Source organism: Taudactylus pleione, unplaced genomic scaffold (genome assembly GCF_031769625.1).
Source record: "Taudactylus pleione unplaced genomic scaffold, aTauple2 ptg000506l, whole genome shotgun sequence".
Classification (NCBI taxonomy): Eukaryota; Metazoa; Chordata; class Amphibia; order Anura; family Myobatrachidae; genus Taudactylus; species Taudactylus pleione.
This window is the reverse complement of record NW_028284908.1, coordinates 2,237,909-2,261,526: the sequence shown is the minus strand read 5'-3', so window position 1 is coordinate 2,261,526 and position 23,618 is coordinate 2,237,909. Positions and strand designations below refer to the sequence as shown.

At 45.0% G+C, this 23,618-nt stretch overlaps 1 protein-coding gene across 1 annotated transcript in view; it reads right to left on the bottom strand.

The window, feature by feature from the left end:
* PIGK (phosphatidylinositol glycan anchor biosynthesis class K) overlaps positions 1-23,618 on the bottom strand; it is a 180,379-nt gene that overhangs the window by 20,318 nt on the left and 136,443 nt on the right. Inside the window, exon 10 of the mRNA XM_088450070.1 lies at positions 21,028-21,103. Within this exon, the coding sequence (XP_088306196.1) occupies positions 21,028-21,103 (76 nt within the window). The remainder of the gene's footprint in view (positions 1-21,027; positions 21,104-23,618) is intronic.

The following is a 23,618-nucleotide window of genomic DNA, read 5'->3' as shown; positions in this document are numbered from 1 at the left end:
ACATAGGCCACGTACCCACGGACAGAGCCCCAGTCACATGACTACTCTGTCCAATAGCAATCACTCCTGTGATTGGCGGGCGCGCTCTCTCAGCATCGGATACTTGTGGCTAGACTTTCTGACTCACTTGCTGCTTCCAGTGGAGCTGTGCCCTTGCTGAGCTCCAGCTATGTACTATGCCATGTGTTATGGTGGGATTCCAGCAATCCTAACCCTACAGGTTCCAGTGTTTCTCTATCGAGCCTCCGTGTGTATTAATGGCTGCCCAGCCTCTGGTGTCTTCATCCTCTGACACACTGCTAGTCATTCCAGGTGGCCGCCACCTGCGAGATTCCTGCCTGCGAAGTCCAAATCCCCTTGAGGGATTCCCTGGTGAAAACTAGGGCCCCGTCAATTTCCGTGCCCCTGGGTGAGCTACGCCAAACCTGCTGTGGCGAGAGGGCTCTCTCTCTCCATTGTGCTTTGTGTCACAGTTCCAAAACCACCAACCATATTGGGGTCCCAGTGAAAAGTCTGAGTGAGAATTAAATTGTACATTAAGCTGTATACATTTGGGGGTTACGTTGATAGATCAGGAATAGAGATGGGAGTTGGAGAGAAGAAAAAGGGAGAAATCCAACTATCGGCGATGTGCATGGAGAGGGCCATCCGAACGGTCGGGCATCAGTCACTTTTCTTCATACCCATCAAAGGTGCGTAGGAAAATGAGCCAAGAACAGCGTCTTGCGTTATGAAAGTCTTTCTGCCATTTTATCTTGGATGCACTCTAACCGTCCCATACACAGTCTATCAATTAAATTAATTAATAACATTCCCTAACCTCTGCTGGGAATTTGATAAATGAGATGAGTTCTCGTGTACTAAGCGTTTATACGCCACACGGCGCAAGAGCCGCTCCAAGAGGAGTGCCGTACTGTATTTTACATTAAATTGTGCAACTTAGTGGCATCGCAGACACAGTGAAAAGCCGCTCACAGTGTACTGTACAAGAGACGCTGGGCTGCGACTAACCAGTTTCCCGGTTCTGCCCGGACTGAAGTGGGCGGCCCGGAGGTTGGGTGTCATGCTTCACACTGAACCCGTCAGCCCAGCCCAGACTATCGAATAGCGGCTTTGAACAGCCGGTGGCAGGGCCATGACAAGTGTCCCCCTCCGGGGGCAGTACTGAAGCTGGCAAGTATGTTCCAGCCAGACAGAAAGGTGAAATGTTTTTGGTGAGCTATGTAACCCTGTTACTGCGATGTTGGCCTGGGGTCAGTGGGACATGTGATTGTTGAAAGCGAACCATTGTAACATTGAGGGCGGGATGCATTCAGGACGCGATGCATCCCGCCACCCTTCACATGCATGCTGGCGTTCGCAACGCCGGTATGCATCAAGAACACCGCAAAGGACCGCTCTCTCTGTAAGAGCGGCCCTTTGCGATGGAGGGACTCCACTCAGAAGCCCCTTTGGCGTTATTCTGCGCGCACGCGCCACGGGGAATACCGGGAGGTATCAGACTGACCGCTTTTCTCACTTTGCTGCATTCCTAAAACCAAACGTAAAAAACAGTAAAAACAAAATATCTATTAAAGTAATAAAAACCAAAATATTGGTTTCTGAACAAGTTGGGATAGGAGATGCCCACAAGCCCTTTACGCACTTTACCGATGTCACTACGCAAATTGGCACCATCGCAACTCCAGCTACATGAAACGGCAACTTGTGACGATTTTTTTTTTTTTTTTTTTTTTTTTTTTAAAGTTATAGGAGTGTATATCTTACTGGGGTGTGTGCTTGCAGAGGTCGCCGGGTCCCGACGCTGAAGATGTCGGGCACAGTAGACACAGTCTAGTGTGTACCCGGCTTTAGGGTGAACTTGAAAAAAATCTGATGTGGAAAATAAGGCAAAAATGACCAGAATAAAGAAATTTTACACATCAAAGTTAGTTTCTAACATGAAAAATAAAAGCTTAAATTAAAAAAAAAAAAATTAAAAAAAAATTTGTTTTAAAAACAGATAATTGTTAATATTCAAGACCAATTCCCAATAATTAATCTTTATTTTGATTTTTGCAGCCAACGAAAGCCCCCTTTTTTGCGACACGATGATAAGTCTCTAAGCCAGCACCGGGCATATTACATTGTGCCAGATGCCAGTGACAAAGAAATATTACTGCAGCCTATGGGTGAAAGACATTTGCTTTATTTATTTTTTTTAAAGATATTTTGTGGATTACGGTTTGTGGCCAAGACATCTGCTGCCCATCAGTTTCAAAGCAACCGTTAATCCGGCTAGAACATGAACAGGCTGCTGCTTTGTCATACCACGTACGTCTTATTTAAAAAAAAAAAATTAAATGCACACAAGAAAAAAGATTTTTTTTGAAGAAGAAGAAGAAGAACGATGGTTACGCAACTTCTTGAAGCACAGAAGTGTTTTACGGCTGCACTCTAATTTAGAGTGAAGAAAAAAGCTGTTTACATCTGTAACGCCGTCCCTTTTATTGGTCTCCATCAAACCGCAGCTGCCGTGCGCATGGCTCCTTCCATTTTAACTGCAAATTAATTCATCAACTATTGTTTTAAGTTGCACCAATTGAGCTGTCAACACGCTACGAGCAGAGTCCAACGCATTCACAGACTGATTTATCCAGCTCCGGCGGACGCTTGGCAGAAGACCGACCCATCACTGCCATTTGGAAAAAGAAGAGGGCTCGTTTACATCTCAGCTTACATTGTCATTATGTTCTATTTAAAAAAATAAATAAATAATTTATTTAATGTGTACTATGGTTATATAGTATCATGACATTAAAATGTCGATAAGCTAAGGAAACTGGTCCACATTCTCAGAATGTTGACATTAGGGTTAGGCTGTAGGGAGAGGAGGTTAGACTGCGGACGGGAGGGTTAGGTTGCAGGGGAGGGAAGAGGTGGTTAGGCACTAGAGCAGGAATTGGGACCCTCAGCCCGTATAAGGCCCCCGGAATCATTTGGCCTGGCCCTCTGAGCTTTTTTTTTCTGCTGGCCTCATCTGGCTATCAGGGTGCCTAGAATGGCACCATGCAGCCAGAATCTATGCAGCAGTGCCTTAGGACGCTTCAGACAGTCATACCGCTGCCCTTACAGCTCCCCGAAGCATTCTCAGAATGTGCTGGCCATTGCTGTAATCACTGGCGATTGTGGCCCCGCCCCCATGTGACATCATGTGGAGGGGGCGTGGCCTAAACAAGGCCCGCAAATAATGTTATATATATATCAAAATGGCCCTTGGCAGATAAAAGGTTCCTCATCCCTGTACTAGAGGGAGGGTTAGGGTTAGAGTACAGGGGGACAGGAAAGGAGGTTAGGCTGCAGGGGGAGGAGTAGGCTGCAGGGAGAGGGGAGAGGAGGTTAGGCTGCAGGGGAGGGAACAGGGGGTTAGGCACTAGAGGGAGGCTTCCTGCTGTCTCCATTCCCATCTTCACATCATGTCACATGCAGCCCTGTCCTCGCTAACACATCACTCATTTCCTGATATACTCTGTGCTGCTGGGGACCCTGCTCCTCCCACTATATAACTCAGTCTGTGACTTCCTGCTGCCTCCATTCCCCTCCTTATATCATGTCACTGCTCCTATCACATACAGCCCTGTCCTCACTGATACATCACTCATCTCCTGATATACTCTGCGCTGCTGGGGACCCTGCTCCTCCCACTATATAACTCTCAGTCTGTGGCTTCCTGCTGCCTCCATTCCCCTCCTCACATCCTGTCACTGTCCCTGTCACATGCAGCCCTGTCCTCACTGATACAGCCCTCATCTCCTGATATACTCTGTGCTGCTGGGGACCCTGCTCCTCCCACTATATAACTCTCAGTCTGTATCTTCCTGCTGCCTCCATTTCCCTCCTTATATCATGTCACTGCCCCTATCACATACAGCCCTGTCAATTTCCATAAGATCAGATCACTGAGCCACAGAAGAGAAAGACTGATAACACAAACATGCTCTGACCCTAGTCCAGTGAGGTGGTCCGTGGCGTCACCTGTGGCTCCCTGCTCTATGGCACTACTCTGACTTTGTTATAAGGATGTTTATTAGGAGTGCGGTATATTCTGCATCCATGGGCTTCGAAACAGGGAAGGGGGGGGGGCTCATCCCGACGGCCGGGGACGGTCAGGGGCTGTGCTTTATAGTAATAGGCTGCTGGCCCCTGCACAGAGGAGGTGGTGTAATGTGCCACCTACAAGTTAAAAGATCGCACATGACACCTCCTCCGTGCAGGGGCCGTCCAGCCCATTACCGTCAGCGGTCGCTTCTCTTGTCCCTGCGCCCAACAGCCGCTAAGAGAGGGAAGGAGCGAGGGGGAGAAGGGAGGAACAGTATGAAGAAAACAAGAAGTGAATTACAGTACAGCACATTGCAGGACATGGACCAGGTTTATAAACACTACTGCATCACAGGTCATAATACCCTAACAAGCAGCGAAGCGGCCGATCCCAAAGGTATGCGCTATTGTTGGCTGTGGGGAGGAGATGATGCTATAAGTTAGGGAAGGAAAAGCACAGTAGGGAAGAGGGCCCTGCTCGTACAAGCTTACAGTCTAAGTATAACACACAGTAGGGACTAGACTGGACCAGGTGCCTCTTGGTCTAGCGCAGAGATGGATAACCAGCGCCCCCTAAGCCTTCACTTGCGGCCCCCAGTTCCTTCATGCTTCTTTAATAGAGGTTTGTTACAGCTTGTAACACTTGTAATTAAACCATGAAAGCTACAGCAGGGATTTTATACATTGTTTTATCTTACTGCCAAGATTAAAGGTCATGTGCAGCCCTTTTATTGGTTACTGGGCCCCCGATGTGGCCCCAAAAGTGTATAAATGTTACTTGTCATTGTTGTAGCCCTGCCCACATAAATACTCAAAAGTGCAGACGATTGGTTACAAATTGTTCAGACCCGCCCACTTTATTGGCTGATCATTAATATGTCCCTATTTATCAAGAATAAAACTGGTGTGCTGGCCCGTGTCACGCGCGCCCAGTATGGATGTGAAATGTCCACGCTGCTTATACACAATATATAGAGTATAGTAGAATAGTTATTTGATGTGACGCCCTGTCATTTTGGATCATCAGCTGTGAAATGTGAATTTAAACCACCACATTAGCTAATAACCTACAGTATGACATGTCTGAGGGCAGACTGCTACCTGCATAGACTGAAGAGGGAGGACGTGGGCGCTCAAGGGCGTTCGGGTTACTCGATCTCGGCTGATTTAGTGTCTAAATATTTTGACAGATAAAAAAAACTCTCAGCAAACTAAATATATCCTCCAGGCTTTCCATTCTCAAGGCACCAAGATTTGATCGTAGTCTCTGCTCTGTGACAATACCCGCCTGATACCGTCTATGTACACCCACAGTCGATTAATATACTATTATAATGAAAAAAAAAAAAAGATGCACGACACACGCTGAATGTCAATGCAATGCACCTTAAACGACCGCTGCATGATAACGGAAGACAGTGACCTGCCGCAAACATCTTAAGGGTCAGAGTGTGGGAATGCACCTAGATCCATAGCGCAATCCCACTGTCTTTTTCCATTGTCAGTATGTGTATCCAAACCACAGTCTCCGTACAGGGAGCCATTGCACATATCTGCATTGGATGTTCCTCTACAACCCATATTCCTTTCCATGTTCTCCCAGGAGGACACCGCAGACTATCCTACCTGAGCGGTTCCTCTCTTTTACTGGACTACATACTGCCATCCCCTCAGGTAGATTTTATTTCTCTGACAAGTTGTCAGCCTCCAGTTGTATGTATTTACATTATTCTTTACGCAAACGAGAGCTGCCCAATGCTGGGCTCATGATTCTTTTTCTCTAGAGCTACCTAGAACATTTGCACAGACAGGAGCTGGGCTACGTTGGCCTTCGTGTCTGTATAACTTCTGCACCACAGACTGCGTTTCACTAGGAACAGTCTTTTCATTGATGGTTTAACCCTTCATCCTGGCTATCTTTCCTTACACTTTAAAAAATATTCCCTGCACAAGCGATTTTACTACAGTCAGTATTTCAGACATAATGAAAATATATGTTGTTATATAAATTGTATCACTTCATTTTAATCCATTAAGCTTTTCATGTCAAACACAATAAAAAAAATCTAATTTTGCACAAATATTAGGCAAAAAAACAGCCACAATTATGTATTTCGCTGGTAGTGCTCACATAACTATCCAGATAATTTAGTACAATTTCCTGCATATATTTAAAATCAGCAATAGCATTAATTATTTCTCTTCTTAAAATCACTGTAGTGGCTATAAGAAGGATCTTGGTTTAAAAAAAAAAAAAAAATCTTTAGATTCTCTCCTTGGGCTCCTATTGCCGATTTACAATTCTGCAAAGTGTCATGTGACTACCACGGTAACCACAGTCATGTGGAACATGATGTAGGGAGGTTTTGGAACGACCCTCTGAGCTCTGTATGCTCTGTGCACTATGACATCCCCCCCCCCCTTCCTCCCACCATATAGGACATGCTATTTAATTGAAATAAATAAAACCTGTTTTAAATATAGGTGAACTAATGCAGTAAATTATATAATAATAATAAAAAAAATATATATATATTTAAAAAATATATATATTTTATATATTTCTATAATTCTTAAATGACATCTATTATCAAAAAACATCCTGTTTGCACATCTGGAACCACAGTTTCCTTGCAGGCGATTTTTGGCACCTAGGATTGCAGTACAGGTAATAACTTTTAATTTAACTTCTGAAGATGAAACATACAAACAGTTTCCACACAAGTGCAGCAAGAAGCTGGTAACACCATATAATACAATCTGGACAACTCCTGACACTTGTTTTATCATGTTCTGCAGCAGAAATAGACATTAATTACAGTCTTCCTCGGGATACGACCATTATAAAATGTGTGACTCGTTGAGGCAAAATTGAAAAATTAACATAATAGACTTTTGACACTTTCCTGCTTAAGCAGAAATTAATTCTATCTCCCAATTTCTGCGCAAAGTCTTTTTAATTTCTCTAATCTCAAGTCCCTGTGGGAGGGAACAGGAGGCTTCCAGGCAGCTCTTTCCCATCTCTCCTTTTTTTTTTTTTTTAATTATGTGGTTTATTTGATGGAAGACTAAGTCTTTAAGTCTCCCTTTGTGCTTTCTTTCAGGCATTCTCGCTGGAAATATAAGTTCATTTAAAGCAAATTAAGTTTTTAGAAGGAGAATATATTATATGTTACATAAAACGACGGGATTTACAGCAAAAAAACTGTTTTCCTTTCCCACCGTCCCCTGCTGTATGGGGAAATTTATCAAGCAGCGATATTGTTGGACAATTTTTTTTTTTTTAAAACAGTTGCATTTCGGTGGCGCTTTGGCCTCCAAGCCAAAATATTTATTATACAACTGTTTAGAGGGTACAAACTAGGATTGGTGGCAAATTTCGGGCAGTGGTTTGTAATCCCCTAAATTGCAGGCAGTTTAGAGTAACTGCTATTAGTAAATAAAAAATAAATAAAATAAAAAAAAACAGCACCTATCTACCCTTCCTTATTGGGGTGTCCCAATCTTTTAGAGTGCAGCTCTGATATAGGGATACCCAGGCTCAATTGAAAGAAGCCTTGAGTCCCTCCTGGTATCCCTAGACGATGGGCACCAGTGAATTAAAATAAGGAAACGTGTCCTGTATGTTTCATTATAAACATTAGTGCCCCAGTAGGTTTAATCATAAATTACAGTGCCCTTTATGGAAGCTAAACAGACTGCTCCTGATTAGCACCGGATGCAAATGAGTTAATATTCAATAAGCCCCACATACTTAACACAGCCAATCACGAGGTATTTGGATAAGAAACTTTTTCTTGATTGGCTGCCCCTCTATTAAGTAGATGGGTTTACCGGAAATGAAGGTAATTTGGGATGAGAACTCCCCGAGAGCAGTCTGTGTCACTTTTGGTCCCAACGGTTACAACACTACATAAATTATGGGTTCCAATCCATAGATCGACAGTAAAAAGGTCGACAGTGTCTAGGTAGACACCAATTGGTAGACAGGCAATAGATCAACAGGTACAAAATGTTGACACACAAAAGGAAAGGTTGACATGGATGAAGGTCGACATGGTCAAATGGTTGACAAAAAAAATAGTCAACAATTTGTTTTACTTTTTTTTTTTTTTAGGGTTAGGTACTTACCGGAGGGTTACGGTTAGGCATTAGAAAGGATGGTTAGGGTTAGGCACTAGGAGGGACATTTAGTGTTGGGCACTTACCCCAATGGTTAAACACTAGAAGGGACGCTTAGTGTTAAGCACTAGAAGGGACATTTAGGGTTAGGCACTTACTGGAGGGTTACGGTTAGACACTAGAAGGGACGATTAGGGTTAGGCGGTTACAGGAAAATTAGGGTTAGACACTAGAAGGGACGATTAGTGTTAGGCACTTACTGGAGGGTTACGGTTAGGCACTAGAAGGGACGCTTAGTGTTAAGCACTAGAAGGGACATTTAGGGTTAGGCACTAACTGGAGAGTTACGGTTAGACACTAGAAGGGACGATTAGGGTTAGGCGCTTACAGGAAAATTAGGGTTAGACACTAGAAGGGACGATTAGTGTTAGGCACTTACTGGAGAGTTACGGTTAGACACTAGAAGGGACGCTTAGTGTTAAGCACTAGAAGGGACATTTAGGGTTAGGCACTAACTGGAGAGTTACGGTTAGACACTAGAAGGGACGATTAGGGTTAGGCGGTTACAGGAAAATTAGGGTTAGACACTAGAAGGGACGATTAGTGTTAGGCACTTACTGGAGAGTTACGGTTAGACACTAGAAGGGACGCTTAGTGTTAAGCACTAGAAGGGACATTTAGGGTTAGGCACTAACTGGAGAGTTACGGTTAGACACTAGAAGGGACGATTAGGGTTAGGCGGTTACAGGAAAATTAGGGTTAGACACTAGAAGGGACGATTAGTGTTAGGCACTTACTGGAGGGTTACGGTTAGGCACTAGAAGGGACATTTAGGGTTAGGCACTAACTGGAGAGTTACGGTTAGACACTAGAAGGGACGATTAGGGTTAGGCGGTTACAGGAAAATTAGGGTTAGACACTAGAAGGGACGATTAGTGTTAGGCACTTACTGGAGGGGTAGGGTTAGGCACTTACTGGAGGGTTACGGTTAGGCACTAGAAGGGACATTTAGGGTTAGGCACTAACTGGAGAGTTACGGTTAGACACAAGAAGGGACGTTTAGGGTTAGGCACTTACTGGTGGGTTTAGGGTTGGGCACTTACCCCAACGGTTAGACACTAGAAGGGACGATTAGGGTTAGGCACTTACTGGAGGGTTACAGATAGGCACTAGAAGGGACATTAAGGGTTGGGTACTTACCCTAACAGAGAGACACTAGAAGGGACATTAAGGGTTGGGTACTTACCCTAACAGAGAGACACTAGAAGGGACGGCTGTGCCTGATGTTACAACCACTGCCGACCTTTTGATCATGTTGACCTTTTGCACCCGCTGAACTTCATCCATGGCGACCTTTTGCACCCGCTGATCTTCACCCATGTCGACCTTTTGCACCCACTTATCTTCACGCATGGCGACCTTTTGCATCCGATGATCTTCATCTATGGCGACCTCTTGTATGTTAACCATTTGTACCTGTCGACCTATTGCCAGTCTACAAAGTTGGTGTCTACCTAGACACTGTTGACCTTTTTACTGTAGATCTTGTAATCCACACCCATAAAATATTAGGGGGACAAATAAAAGTGCAAAGAAATTAGGAAGCACTAAGTGAGGCAGCACTAATGTTAAAATGAGATTTGTGTTGGCATCATTATTTCTAATGAACTATATGCATGCACTATTATTTACGATTAAACATGTGCTATTAACATGATGATGAAAACTGCTGACAAACGATAACTATATACATATATAATTTACTTGCTTTAGACCTGCAGCCAAAATATATATATATTTTTTTTAAACAATGCAGAAATTTTCATTTTAAGGATCATATCTGCTCACAAAGTGTGTGTGTGTGTGTGTGTGTGTGTGTATGTGTGTGTATGTGTGTGTATGTGTGTGTATGTGTGTGTATGTGTGTGTGTGTGTGTGTGTGTGTGTGTGTTCCCAGCGTTACAAATGATAGTCAGTTGGATATTTCGGGCAGTGTGGAGGAACACTGCACTAGCAATTTATATGTTGCAAGCCTGAAACACTGGCTGGATGCCCCTTTGCTTTCTTCTCCATGGTAAAACAGTATCCAAACTCTTGACTACTTATGGACAATGGGGAATGAGTAGGAGTTAATTGGATGCTAAGGGTCAATTAAGCAAAGACGTTTTCTTGTAAGGGTAGGAAAGTAAAATGTCTGAATAGGTGTAACATAGGCGGTTATACAATAGTCTGACCTTGGTTACCAAGAGATAAAGGCTGTCCAGAACATATGTAGACAACACTCATGTCCTTCATTATTTATATACTGTAGTGCCATGGGATATAAGTATGTACGGGTAATGGAAGGTGGAGCAGCCATACTATGACATCTAGGAAATGCCCAGACCCGCATCAGGTGTAATCTGACAGGATAGTTGGTGCCCGACGGATGGGACGTTCCATTTACGAGTTGTGCGGACATTCAGCATTGCTCGATCTACAGTGTCACGTGTGTGCTGGGAATACCTCAGGGAAGGCAGTACCAGATGATCGCGCCTGTGAATCTGGGTTATTCTAGATAAGAGATTCCATATCTGTATATATAATAAAACATGATACAAGAATTGGTGGCTCAACTCTACTCCAATCCGTCCTATAGCTGGTGGTGGATGTCTCTGTGTTTGTTTTTTGCACAAGCGTAACGGACTATTGGCGTGTGCGTGGAAAACTGCTCGCTTCCCACATTGCAAAATACATCCGTGCTGATGCTTAGTGTGCGCAAGAGCAGTCTGTCACGTGCACACATATTTCAACAAACAGTTGGTCTTGCCGACATCCCCTTTTTTAACACCCTCCTAAGGTGTGTTAGGGGAGACAATAGAGGTTGCCTCTGCATCAAGGTCTTTACATTAGCGGAAGCCATTTTGTGTGCCAATACCACTATTCAGATGCAGAGAATATGCTGTGATCCCTTTAAGGCCACAAAATGGCTGCCGCTGTTGTATCTAGCTGACTGGATATAGGGCCTGATTCAGCACAGATCGCAATTGCAACTGCGCACGCAGGTCGAGCGATTGTTAGACACAGTGCACGCGTATACGCCGCACTGTGTGAGTGCAGCAATCACACTGTGATTATGGACGCACATAGAAATCCATCGCAGAATGAGTAACAGGCTGTGAGCGTTTGGGGGTGGTGAGGTGGGAGTGGTTGGAGTAACGCAGGCATTGCTGTCCCTTTGGACGCCGTTGAATTGGCGTGCATAAATTAGCCACTGCGATCGTATATGCCGTCTGAGTACTCACTGCGTGTGCAGAGACTTACAATTTCTGCGACAGATCAGAGCTGCTGTAATTGTGCGTTACGGGCCGATGTGCTTCGATGTTACTGATGTATAACAGGACTGTGAGGTATTACAGATGTGAGATAGCAGTAGTGGGTGTCTCTATGCTGGCTGAGCTGTGGCTGATGTTACAGATGTATACACAGGACTGTGAGGTATTACAGATGTGAGATAGCAGTAGTGGGCGTCTCTATGCTGGCTGAGCTGTGGCTGATGTTACAGATGTATACACAGGACTGTGAGGTATTATAGATGTGAGATAGCAGTAGTGGGTGTCTCTATGCTGGCTGAGCTGTGGCTGATGTTACAGATGTATACACAGGACTGTGAGGTATTACAGATGTGAGATAGCAGTAGTGGGTGTCTCTATGCTGGCTGAGCTGTGGCTGATGTTACTGATGTATACACAGGACTGTGAGGTATTACAGATGTGAGATAGCAGTAGTGGGTGTCTCTATGCTGGCTGTGCTGTGGCTGATGTTACAGATGTATACACAGGACTGTGAGGTATTACAGATGTGAGATAGCAGTAGTGGGTATCTCTATGCTGGCTGAGCTGTGGCTGATGTTACAGATGTATACACAGGACTGAGGTATTACAGATGTGAGAAAGCAGTAGTGGGCGTCTATGTTGGCTGAGCTGTGGCTGATGTTACAGATGTATACACAGGACTGTGAGGTATTACAGATGTGATAAAGCAGTAGTGGGTGTCTCTATGCTGGCTGAGCTGTGGCTGATGTTACAGATGTATACACAGGACTGAGGTATTACGGATGTGAGAAAGCAGTTGTGGGCGTCTCTTTGCTGGCTGAGCTGTGGCTGATGATACAGATGTATACACAGGACTGTGAGGTATTACAGGTGTGAGAAAGCAGTAGTGGGTGTCTCTATGCTGGCTGAGCTGTGGCTGATGTTACAGATGTATACACAGGACTGTGAGGTATTACAGATGTGAGATAGCAGTAGTGGGTGTCTCTATGCTGGCTGAGCTGTGGCTGATGTTACTGATGTATACACAGGACTGTGAGGTATTACAGATGTGAGATAGCAGTAGTGGGTGTCTCTATGCTGGCTGTGCTGTGGCTGATGTTACAGATGTATACACAGGACTGTGAGGTATTACAGATGTGAGATAGCAGTAGTGGGTATCTCTATGCTGGCTGAGCTGTGGCTGATGTTACAGATGTATACACAGGACTGAGGTATTACAGATGTGAGAAAGCAGTAGTGGGCGTCTATGTTGGCTGAGCTGTGGCTGATGTTACAGATGTATACACAGGACTGTGAGGTATTACAGATGTGAGAAAGCAGTAGTGGGCGTCTCTATGCTGGCTGAGCTGTGGCTGATGTTACAGATGTATACACAGGACTGAGATATTACAGATGTGAGATAGCAGTAGTGGGCGTCTCTATGCTGACTGAGCTGTGGCTGATGTTACAGATGTATACACAGGACTGTGAGGTATTACAGATGTGAGATAGCAGTAGAGGGTGTCTCTATGCTGTGAGACTGAGATATTACAGATGTGAGAGCCGTAGTGGGTGTCTCTATGCTGGCTGAGCTGTGGCTGATGTTACAGATTAATACACAGGACTGTGAGGTATTACAGATGTGAGATAGCAGTAGAGGGTGTCTCTATGCTGTGAGACAGATATTACAGATGTGAGATAGCAGCAGTGGGTGTCTCTATGCTGGCTGAGCTGTGGCTGATGTTACACAGGACTGTGAGGTATTACGGATGTGAGATAGCAGTAGTGGGCGTCTCTATACTGGCTCAGCTGTGCCTGATGTTACAGATGTATACACAGGACTGTGAGGTATTACAGATGTGAGAAAGCAGTAGTGGGCGTCTCTATGCTGGCTGAGCTGTGGCTGATGTTACAGATGTATACACAGGACTGTGAGGTATTACGGATGTGAGATAGCAGTAGTGGGCGTCTCTATCCTGGCTGAGCTGTGGCTGATGTTAGTGATGTATACACAGGACTGTGAGGTATTACAGATGTGAGATAGCAGTAGTGGGTGTCACTATGCTGGCTGAGCTGTGGCTGATGTTACAGATGTATACACAGGACTGTGAGGTATTACAGATGTGATAAAGCAGTAGTGGGTGTCTCTATGCTGGCTGAGCTGTGGCTGATGTTACAGATGTATACACAGGACTGAGGTATTACGGATGTGAGAAAGCAGTTGTGGGCGTCTCTTTGCTGGCTGAGCTGTGGCTGATGATACAGATGTATACACAGGACTGTGAGGTATTACAGGTGTGAGAAAGCAGTAGTGGGTGTCTCTATGCTGGCTGAGCTGTGGCTGATGTTACAGATGGCTGAGCTGTGGCTGCTGTTACAGATGTATACACAGGACTGAGGTATTACAGATGTGAGATAGCAGTAGTGGGTGTCTCTATGCTGGATGAGCTGTGGCTGATGTTACAGATGTATACACAGGACTGAGGTATTACAGATGTGAGATGGCAATAGTGTGCGTCTCTATGCTGGCTGAGCTGTGGCTGATGTTACAGATGTATACACAGGACTGAGATATTACGGATGTGAGATAGCAGTAGTGGGCGTCTCTATGCTGACTGAGCTGTGACTGATGTTACAGATGTATACACAGGACTGCGAGGTATTACGAATGTGAGATAGCAGTAGTTGGCGTCTCTATGCTGGCTGAGCTGTGGCTGATGTTACAGATTTATACACAGGACTGAGGTATTACAGATGTGAGATAGCAGTAGTAGGTGTCTCTATGCTGGCTGAGCTGTGGCTGATGTTACAGATGTATACACAGGACTGTGAGGTATTACAGATGTGAGAAAGCAGTAGTGGGTGTCTCAATGCTGGCTAAGCTGTGGCTGATGTTACAGATGTATACACAGGACTGTGAGGTATTACAGATGTGAGAAAGCAGTAGTGGGTGCCTCAATGCTGGCTAAGCTGTGGCTGATGTTACAGATGTATACACAGGACTGTGAGGTATTACAGATGTGAGAAAGCAGTAGTGGGTGCCTCTATGCTGGCTGAGCTGTGGCTGATGTTACAGATGTATACACAGGACTGTGAGGTATTACAGATGTGAGATAGCAGTAGTGGGTGTCTCTATGCTGGCTGAGCTGTGGCTGATGTTACAGGTGTATACACAGGACTGTGAGGTATTACAGATGTGAGATAGCAGTAGTGGGCGTTTCTATGCTGGCTGAGCTGTGGCTGATGTTACAGATGTATACACAGGACTGTGAGGTATTACAGATGTGAGATAGCAGTAGTGGGTGTCTCTATGCTGGCTGAGCTGTGGCTGATGTTACAGGTGTATACACAGGACTGTGAGGTATTACAGATGTGAGATAGCAGTAGTGGGCGTTTCTATGCTGGCTGAGCTGTGGCTGATGTTACAGATGTATACACAGGACTGTGACGTATTACAGATGTGAGATAGCAGTAGTGGGTGTCTCTATGCTGGCTGAGCTGTGGCTGATGTTACAGATGTATACACAGGACTGTGAGGTATTACAGATGTGAGATAGCAGTAGTGGGGTCTCTATGCTGGCTGAGTGGTGGCTGATGTTACAAATGTATACACAGGACTGTGAGGTATTACAGATGTGAGATAACAGTAGTGTGTGTCTCTATGCTGGCTGAGCTGTGGCTGATGTTACAGATGTATACACAGGACTGTGAGGTATTACAGATGTGAGAAAGCAGTAGTGGGTGTCTCAATGCTGGCTAAGCTGTGGCTGATGTTACAGATGTTAACACAGGACTGTGAGGTATTACAGATGTGAGAAAGCAGTAGTGGGTGCCTCTATGCTGGCTGAGCTGTGGCTGATGTTACAGATATATACACAGGACTGTGAGGTATTACAGATGTGAGATAGCAGTAGTGGGTGTCTCTATGCTGGCTGAGCTGTGGATGATGTTACAGATGTATACACAGGACTGTGAGGTATTACAGATGTGAGATAGCAGTAGTGGGTGTCTCTATGCTGGCTGAGCTGTAGCTGATGTTACAGATGTATACACAGGACTGTGAGCTATTACAGATGTGAAATAGCAGTAGTGGGCGTCTCTGGCTGAGCTGGGGCAGGAATTAGCATATTTTCGCAGCTGCATTGTGTGCGAACACACAGCTGCGATCACAATTGTGATCAGGCTCATAGTCATTAGGTTGACATTAGCAATATCACCATTATGTTTAGGCTGCGGGACGGGATAATTGGGGTTAGGCTACAGGCGGGAGGTTAGGGTCTGAGGGGTGTGTGTGGCGGTGCGGGGTTAAGGGTTAGGTATAGGGAAGGTATACTCAGTGGAATGCAGATCTGTCTGATCACATGACCACTAGGACCCAGGAGACGCAGGTGGGGCTGTTGGGAGCAGGACCAACAAGGACAAAAGGGCGACATTCTAACCTGGTAAATGTCTACATTAGGACTGTGGCGTTATAGCACACTGTGGCAAGTCTGATACAATGAATAATACAGGGGGTGTGTCGTTTATTCTTCAGCAGAGAGATTCAGAATGTAATAATAATAATAATGTTAGCTTATATTATTGCATATTAATATTTTAAAATAGATATACAGGAAACTGTGGCTTTAGACTATATATGAGTGATAGTTTTTGAGAGAGAAAAAAGTAAATAAGAACCTTAAATAATGAGAAGTCATGTGAGTGCAGAGACTGGAACGATTGGACCCCGCACATTTGCAGGCGTGTAAAGCAGCCTAATGAACCACAAGACTGTTATTCCTTCATTACACTGATAATACTGCACTGACATTTCACGTGGACGCCTAGCGGGAAAGGTTAGCTCGCCACTCTCTCTCTGAGGCACCAGCTTCTGGGGAACCGTTCCGTGAAGTTCCTGTTTGCTTATTCTAGGCTGCCCCGTAACCAGTTTCATTGCTCGCACTAGTTGTTAAGAGCGTATCGACTCGGTGCCTCCACTGCTGTTTAATTCGTTTAGTCAGAGAGTCCGGCGTGGAGACAGAATTCTTAATGTGACATTTGCAGGCTGGTGGGTCATTTACAGCTGTAAAACGCAGCAGAGGACCAGACATATAAACAAGCAGAGCCAACCGCACATAAAAACGTGTTTAAATAGGAATTCCCAGCCATTTGTCGGAAAATCAACATTTTATTTCTGCTCCAAGTGCTTCGACCGTCTGCACACGGCGAACTTAATTATAATGTGAGATTAGCAAAAGACGATCAACGTCAGTATCGGTTTAGTAGATTGTAGGGACATCATGAAGGTATAACGCCACCAGCTGATGCATAGAGGTGGTAGAGGCTAAGACAGTAGAACAATTTAAACATGCTTGGGATAGGCATAAGAGTATCCCTTACAAAGAACTGAGGATCACATAGGGTTGAGGTTAGCAAAAAGGTAAAAAAGGGCAGACTAGATGGGCCAAGTGGTTCTTATCTGGCAGTCAAATTCTATGTTTCTATAGCCCGAAAGAGCTAAGTCTAGCTCAACAAAGATACAGCTCACCAAAACTTAGCTATCGAGAAGGAGGTGAGGTGCGATTGCCAGGGACACACGATGCAGGCAGCCATTTTGTGAGCTGCAACATTCAAGAGACTGTAGTCAATCAGTTCACTTAGGCGCTGTGTGACGTATACACTGGAGGCTGTTATTTTGTTGGCTAAATCAAGATATAAATAGGGACGGCAAGAAGTAAGACGTGTGTAAACGCGCTCTCAAGCTGTCATATCCTAGATGTACTAGGCTTCGCATTAGGGCTGCAATACATCTCGCCACTTATTGGGATATGCCAGCATCTGGAGAAGGTGGAAGGTTCCAAACCGGAGAGTTTTTTAAAAAAAATTGTAGTTGACTTCTACATTTGGCCAAGTCAAATTCACTCCTTAATTTTCTATGGGACAGGATCACAGGACCCCCACCCGGGCCCTTCCTTCAGGAACACCACTGAGAACAGTTCTCACAATTTTTTTTGCCAATTAAGGATAGAGAAGCTGCGTAATACCTTGTTCAGGTAAAGGGTCCCCAGAATATAATGGGTAGCGTGCCACTATCTTTCAAGACTTTCTACAGAGGTCCAAAAATTTGGTGCCAAATTTACTCAAGGCGAGAGGTGTCTCCGGGACTTTCTGCTACGCTTTTCCCTGCCCGTGTCGTGTCGGAGGCCGCTCTTACCTCTTCAATTGTCCTACAGACGCCGTCACCTGGCTCGATCTGCGGATTCCTCGTCGGAGTGGCTTTCTTAGTTAACCAAGTCCAGATTTTCAGGATATCCGCACTTAAGCACAGGTGACCTAATTAGTACCTCAGTCAGATTCATTATACCATCTATGCACAAGTATGGATATCCTTTATTATCCATTGACCTTAACTGTTAGTGTGCCTTGAGGGTCGAGAACCCCTGCCCTAAGTAATTGTGCATTGGTTATAAATGAATTACCTTGTTACGTGCCAGTGTTTCCAGTTGTCCACTCCTGCGCTTCCTATTCACGGTCTGGCACTAGAGCTGTAGCTACACATGTGCTGATCATCTTGCGCATGTGTCGGCGCCATGTTGTGGACCATCTCCGGGACAAACTGCGGCCATTTTGCTGAGGTTCATCTAACCACCTAGTTTGTCTCCTTAGCTAGCGGCGGCCATTTTTCTTTGGTTTGACATCTTTAACCATCAGAGCCTGCACTTGATCTGTCTATATAATGCATTGTGTAGCTGCACTTTAATGCACTTAATACAGGTAATTCCTACTAATACTGCTCTGACATATGCACAATATTGAAGATATAAGATGATAATAGTGAAAGATATGAAAAATAATTAAAACAATAAAAAAATCATTGAAATTTGTACACTGTAGTAAACCTGAATAAAAAAAACGTACAAGTTCTGTTTAACATTCAATACACATGATAAAAAAAAAATTGAACAGCTAAAGTTGCCTCAAAGCTAGAATCCGTATTAACTTCAGCAAACAATCCACGCTCACACAGGCGGCCAGCGTCCAAGGGTATTCTTAACAATCTTCAATGATAATGAATATCCAAAAGGGCATATAATGCTACTGCCACTAGTGACTAGTTCCATTCTCTGCCCGTTCAGCGAGGTACATTGGCCTCAGGGCTCCGGCAAAGTTAATTATCCTAATTCACCAACCCCCTTCCCTACATCCACTAAAGAGCTCAGATAAACATGTATAAAACATTTGGCGAGTGACGACGACGGGCAGTTGTTGCGCAGGGGATCGGAGAGCAGAGACGGTGAGATCCAAAACACGCGGTTGTGACGCGGAAACCGCAGACTGCAACGGGCGATTACCCCGGGCTGTGTCCGTGAATTACAGTGCGGCTTCTATGCTACCGACGTGCCTGTACTTGTCTGGCAAAATATCAGATTTAACGGCTACCACTAAATCACAAGGAGAACAGATGCCGCTGTGTTCTGCGCGTCTCATATTTATTCCCGGTATTTGCTACACTATGGTGGTCTCATATATCACATCTCTCTTGTGCGTGGTGCCCACACTTGGCATTATTACGGCTCCCCCCCCCCCCCCTCCTAAAGTGATAGCGATGCAGACTTATTGTACTGGTCTCCGGGCTCCATAAATCACAGGAATTGCTCAAAAAGCTGTTTAAATACTGAGCAGGACAATTTGTGCTGCATGGAAGTGAATGGGGATTGCAATAAAGGGATATTTATGCTCAATGTGAAATGTTGCATTTCCATGAGCTGCGCTGATGTTCGTTATTCGCCGACACGTCCACAGCCAGCGCACTAAGAACAGCTTTAATCGTTCTGGCATTAAAAGTAATAACACAGGGTCATTCGCTGACTTCCTAGACACAATACGGTGTTACCAACATAAATGCAGCTAGGAACATGAAACGTAGCTTTATATGCAAAACAAGCAACAAAACATCACTCAGCTTAAAGCAGCCGATCCGGCGGATTGGTACGATAATCGCTGCAATAGCGCACAGTGTATGGGCGTGATATCGGATAGTGCGCGCACCCGTGGGGTCGTACATCGCACCTCCAGATCTTACTGCAGGTTCAGTTGATCTGGGGATTCGATGTGCCATCTCATGCAGCGCTATACGGGAGAAGGTGAGGGGGTGCCGGCATATCGGGCAGTCGGCCACACGATTGCACAGTGGGGGTCATTCAGACCCGCTCGCGAGCGCAGGACGCTCGCAAGCGGGTCGATGTTCCCCCACTGCGCATGCGCACGACGGAGGGAGCTCCTTCGTGCGCATGCGCGAGACCTGGCGAGCGACGGGTTCTCCATCGCTCCGGGTCTCGCACCAAAGGGGGCGTGCGGTCGATGTTGATTGACGCCAGACGGAGGCGTTCCCATGGGAATGCCTACCATCTGAAGCCGGCCCCACTGACATCACTAGTGATGTCAGTGGGAGTGATTTTGGCTCTGATAGAGCCAAAATCACTCCTAGGCTTGCGGCAGCGAGACCCTACCGCACGGTCTCCGTCGCAAGTCCAATGGTCGCGATGGTCAAGACCATCGCGACCATCATCATGGACACTCATATATGCTGTGGGTGGTCACCCACAGCTATACGAGCGGCCAGGAGGCCGCTCCATTTTCATGGAGGAGGGCACTGATTCAGAGCAAGCGCTCTGGTCAGAGCGTTCGGCTCTGAATCAGGCCCAGTGTGTGGCGACTGCCCGTTATGTCGGCCGTCTGGTCCCCTGTCGCGTGGTGCATCTCACACCGTGAATGGGTGGCCTAAACAGCCACTCACCTAAACAGCCACTCACCTAAACAGCCACAATTTTCTAATTCTACAAACAAGAATATTGACAGGGTCTCACCTTTATGTGTATTACAAGCCTGTGACTCAATGTGCCCAACACAGACCAGACAAACCTGGGTGTCCTGTGGCAGTCACCATGTACAGTGTCTTCAGACATTCATATCAGTTTAGAAGATGCTGGTAGAAACCACTTATTACATTTTTTTTCCCATTCCCCCTCCTCTGTACAGTGCAAAAAGCTGCTATTTCCAGAGACCATACAGATAGCCTACGGACATTGCCCAATATACAGAACACTACCCGAGTGTGGCACTGAGACCACAGTGTGTTCACAAATTAACGGTGGATACTGTGGCTCAACCAAAAAGGAAACCTCGGGTGTCAACCACGTATTACACAGTGAGGACACTTATGTGACATTCAAATCCCGCTGTGGTCATTGAAAACCGCAAATTGCCAGGTGCCTATATCACGGTAACAGTGGAGACCCCCAGAAGTCAAAAAGGACAACATCAAATTTTGACTTAAACAAACATCTTGTAATAGTCAAAGAAATTCTTTATAACCATTGATTTTCCTATGAGCCCAGAAGACAGAATAATAAAGATACGCAAGTCCAATGTATAGCAAAGACTTGTGTTGTACTATGTTACAGACAACTACAAGTAGCTATAGGACTGCAGCACAGGGACAGCAGAGGGATACAGTACAGATTTGTATGCTAACATGTAATATGTTCGGCATTACCTGATGTATAATATCGGACACGGCCAGTTGCTTCGCATACGTCACTAAGTCCACCACGGAATCATCAGGGGAACGCCTGAAACAAAACACAAATGGTCACGTCTATTGTAGCGATGTTTACTATTCTGACATGTCTACAGTAGATCAATCTTACGTATCGATGGGCGGAGAGCATGCAGTCTGGTCAACACGAGAAATGAGCCACAAAGAGCCATATAAGTGCGGAGTTATTATAGCTATCGGCACAAGCAAGGTGCAGATTGATATTGTCTGGACGCAGCTCCAAGTACTGTGAAATGTGCTGGGAAGACCATTAGTGAGGTTTGGTTTTGCGACTTATAGCTCAGCTGTAATAAGAGTAATCAGGGAGCAGTTACCCATAGCAACCAATCAGCTTCCAGCGGTCATCAATCTGGTACATTCTATAAAATGATCAAGAGACTGTGAATGGCAGCTATGGGAAACGTCTGCACTTGTCCGCTTTAGAAAGTTTGATACATCTCTCCCATTAATGTAGAGTTTGCAGCTGGTCCCCAGCCCACTGTGTGCGCTGCCATCCGCAAGGAATAAATACCAAACGTGGCCTATCAGGACGGTATAGCAGACGGATGACGGCATCGATGGATAAGCGCGTGAGATCACCAATGACGAAAGAAGCAGCTCTGCATATTAGTGACATAATAAAGGACGGCAACATTATTGGCCAAGAAAAAAAAACATTCAGGGCTTTGAGTAATGGAATAAAACTATATATTACACAGCGCCCAGTCTTCCATTACAGCTGTATATATTATCTCACACGATATGCCAGTTATATAATAAGGGTGAATTTGATTTAATTCTTCTTGGTTCATACATCAGTGATAGTAATTGGGAGGCTGTGACCTACACATACATACAATCCACACAGGGACACAGGCCGGATACAAAGCGTAAAGTACAATACTGACCACCTCTACATCTGCCGTCATTTGTTCCCAGTTACAAGGTGACTTGTCAGATGCTTACAACTTATTACACTATCTACACAACTTGTTATACCACTACAATCTACACAATTTATTGCCACAATATCTATACAACTTATCAAACCACAATCTAAACTTGTTATTACACTATCTACACAACTTGTTATCCCACTACAATCCACGCAACTTGCTATCCCGCTACAATCCAGGCAACTTGTTATCCCGCTACAATCTAGGTAACTTGTTATCCCGCTACAATCTAGGCAACTTGTTATCCCACTACAATCTAGGCAACTTGTTATCCCGCTACAATCTAGGCAACTTGTTATCCCGCTACAATCCAGGCAACTTGTTATCCCGCTACAATCCAGGCAACTTGTTATCCCGCTACAATCCAGGCAATTTGTTATCCCGCTACAATCCAGGCAACTTATCTCGCTACAATCTACGCAACTTGTTATCCCACTACAATCTAGGCAACTTGTTATCCCGCTACAATCCAGGCAACTTGTTATCCCGCTACAATCCAGGCAACTTGTTATCTCGCTACAATCCAGGCAACTTGTTATCCCACTACAATCCAGGCAACTTGTTATCCCGCTACAATACAGGCAACTTGTTATCCCGCTACAATACAGGCAACTTGTTATCCCGCTACAATCCAGGCAACTTGTTATCTCGCTACAATCCAGGCAACTTGTTATCCCGCTACAATCCAGGCAACTTGTTATCTCACTACAATCTACACAACTTGTTATCCCACTACAATCCAGGCAACTTGTTATCCCACTACAATCCAGGCAACTTGTTATCCCACTACAATCCAGGCAACTTGTTATCCCACTACAATCCAGGCAACTTGTTATCCCACTACAATCCAGGCAACTTGTTATCCCACTACAATCCAGGCAACTTGTTATCCCACTACAATCCAGGCAACTTGTTATCCCACTACAATCCAGGCAACTTGTTATCCCACTACAATCCAGGCAACTTGTTATCCCACTACAATCCAGGCAACTTGTTATCCCACTACAATCCAGGCAACTTGTTATCCCACTACAATCCAGGCAACTTGTTAACCCGCTATAATCCAGGCAACTTGTTATCCCGCTACAATCCAGGCAACTTGTTATCCCGCTACAATCCAGGCAACTTGCTATCCCACTATAATCCAGGCAATTTGTTAACCCGCTATAATCCAGGCAATTTGTTATCCCACTACAATCCAGGCAACTTGTTAACCCGCTACAATCTACACACTGTATCCCGCTACAATCTACACACTGTATCCCGCTACAATCCAGGCAACTTGTTATCCCACTACAATCCAGGCAACTTGTTATCCCACTACAATCCAGGCAATTTGTTATCCCACTACAATCCAGGCAACTTGTTATCCCACTACAATCCAGGCAACTTGTTATCCCACTACAATCCAGGCAACTTGTTATCCCGCTACAATCCAGGCAACTTGTTATCCCACTACAATCCAGGCAACTTGTTATCCCGCTACAATCCAGGCAACTTGTTATCCCGCTACAATCCAGGCAACTTGTTATCTCACTACAATCTACACAACTTGTTATCCCACTACAATCTACACAACTTGTTATCCCACTA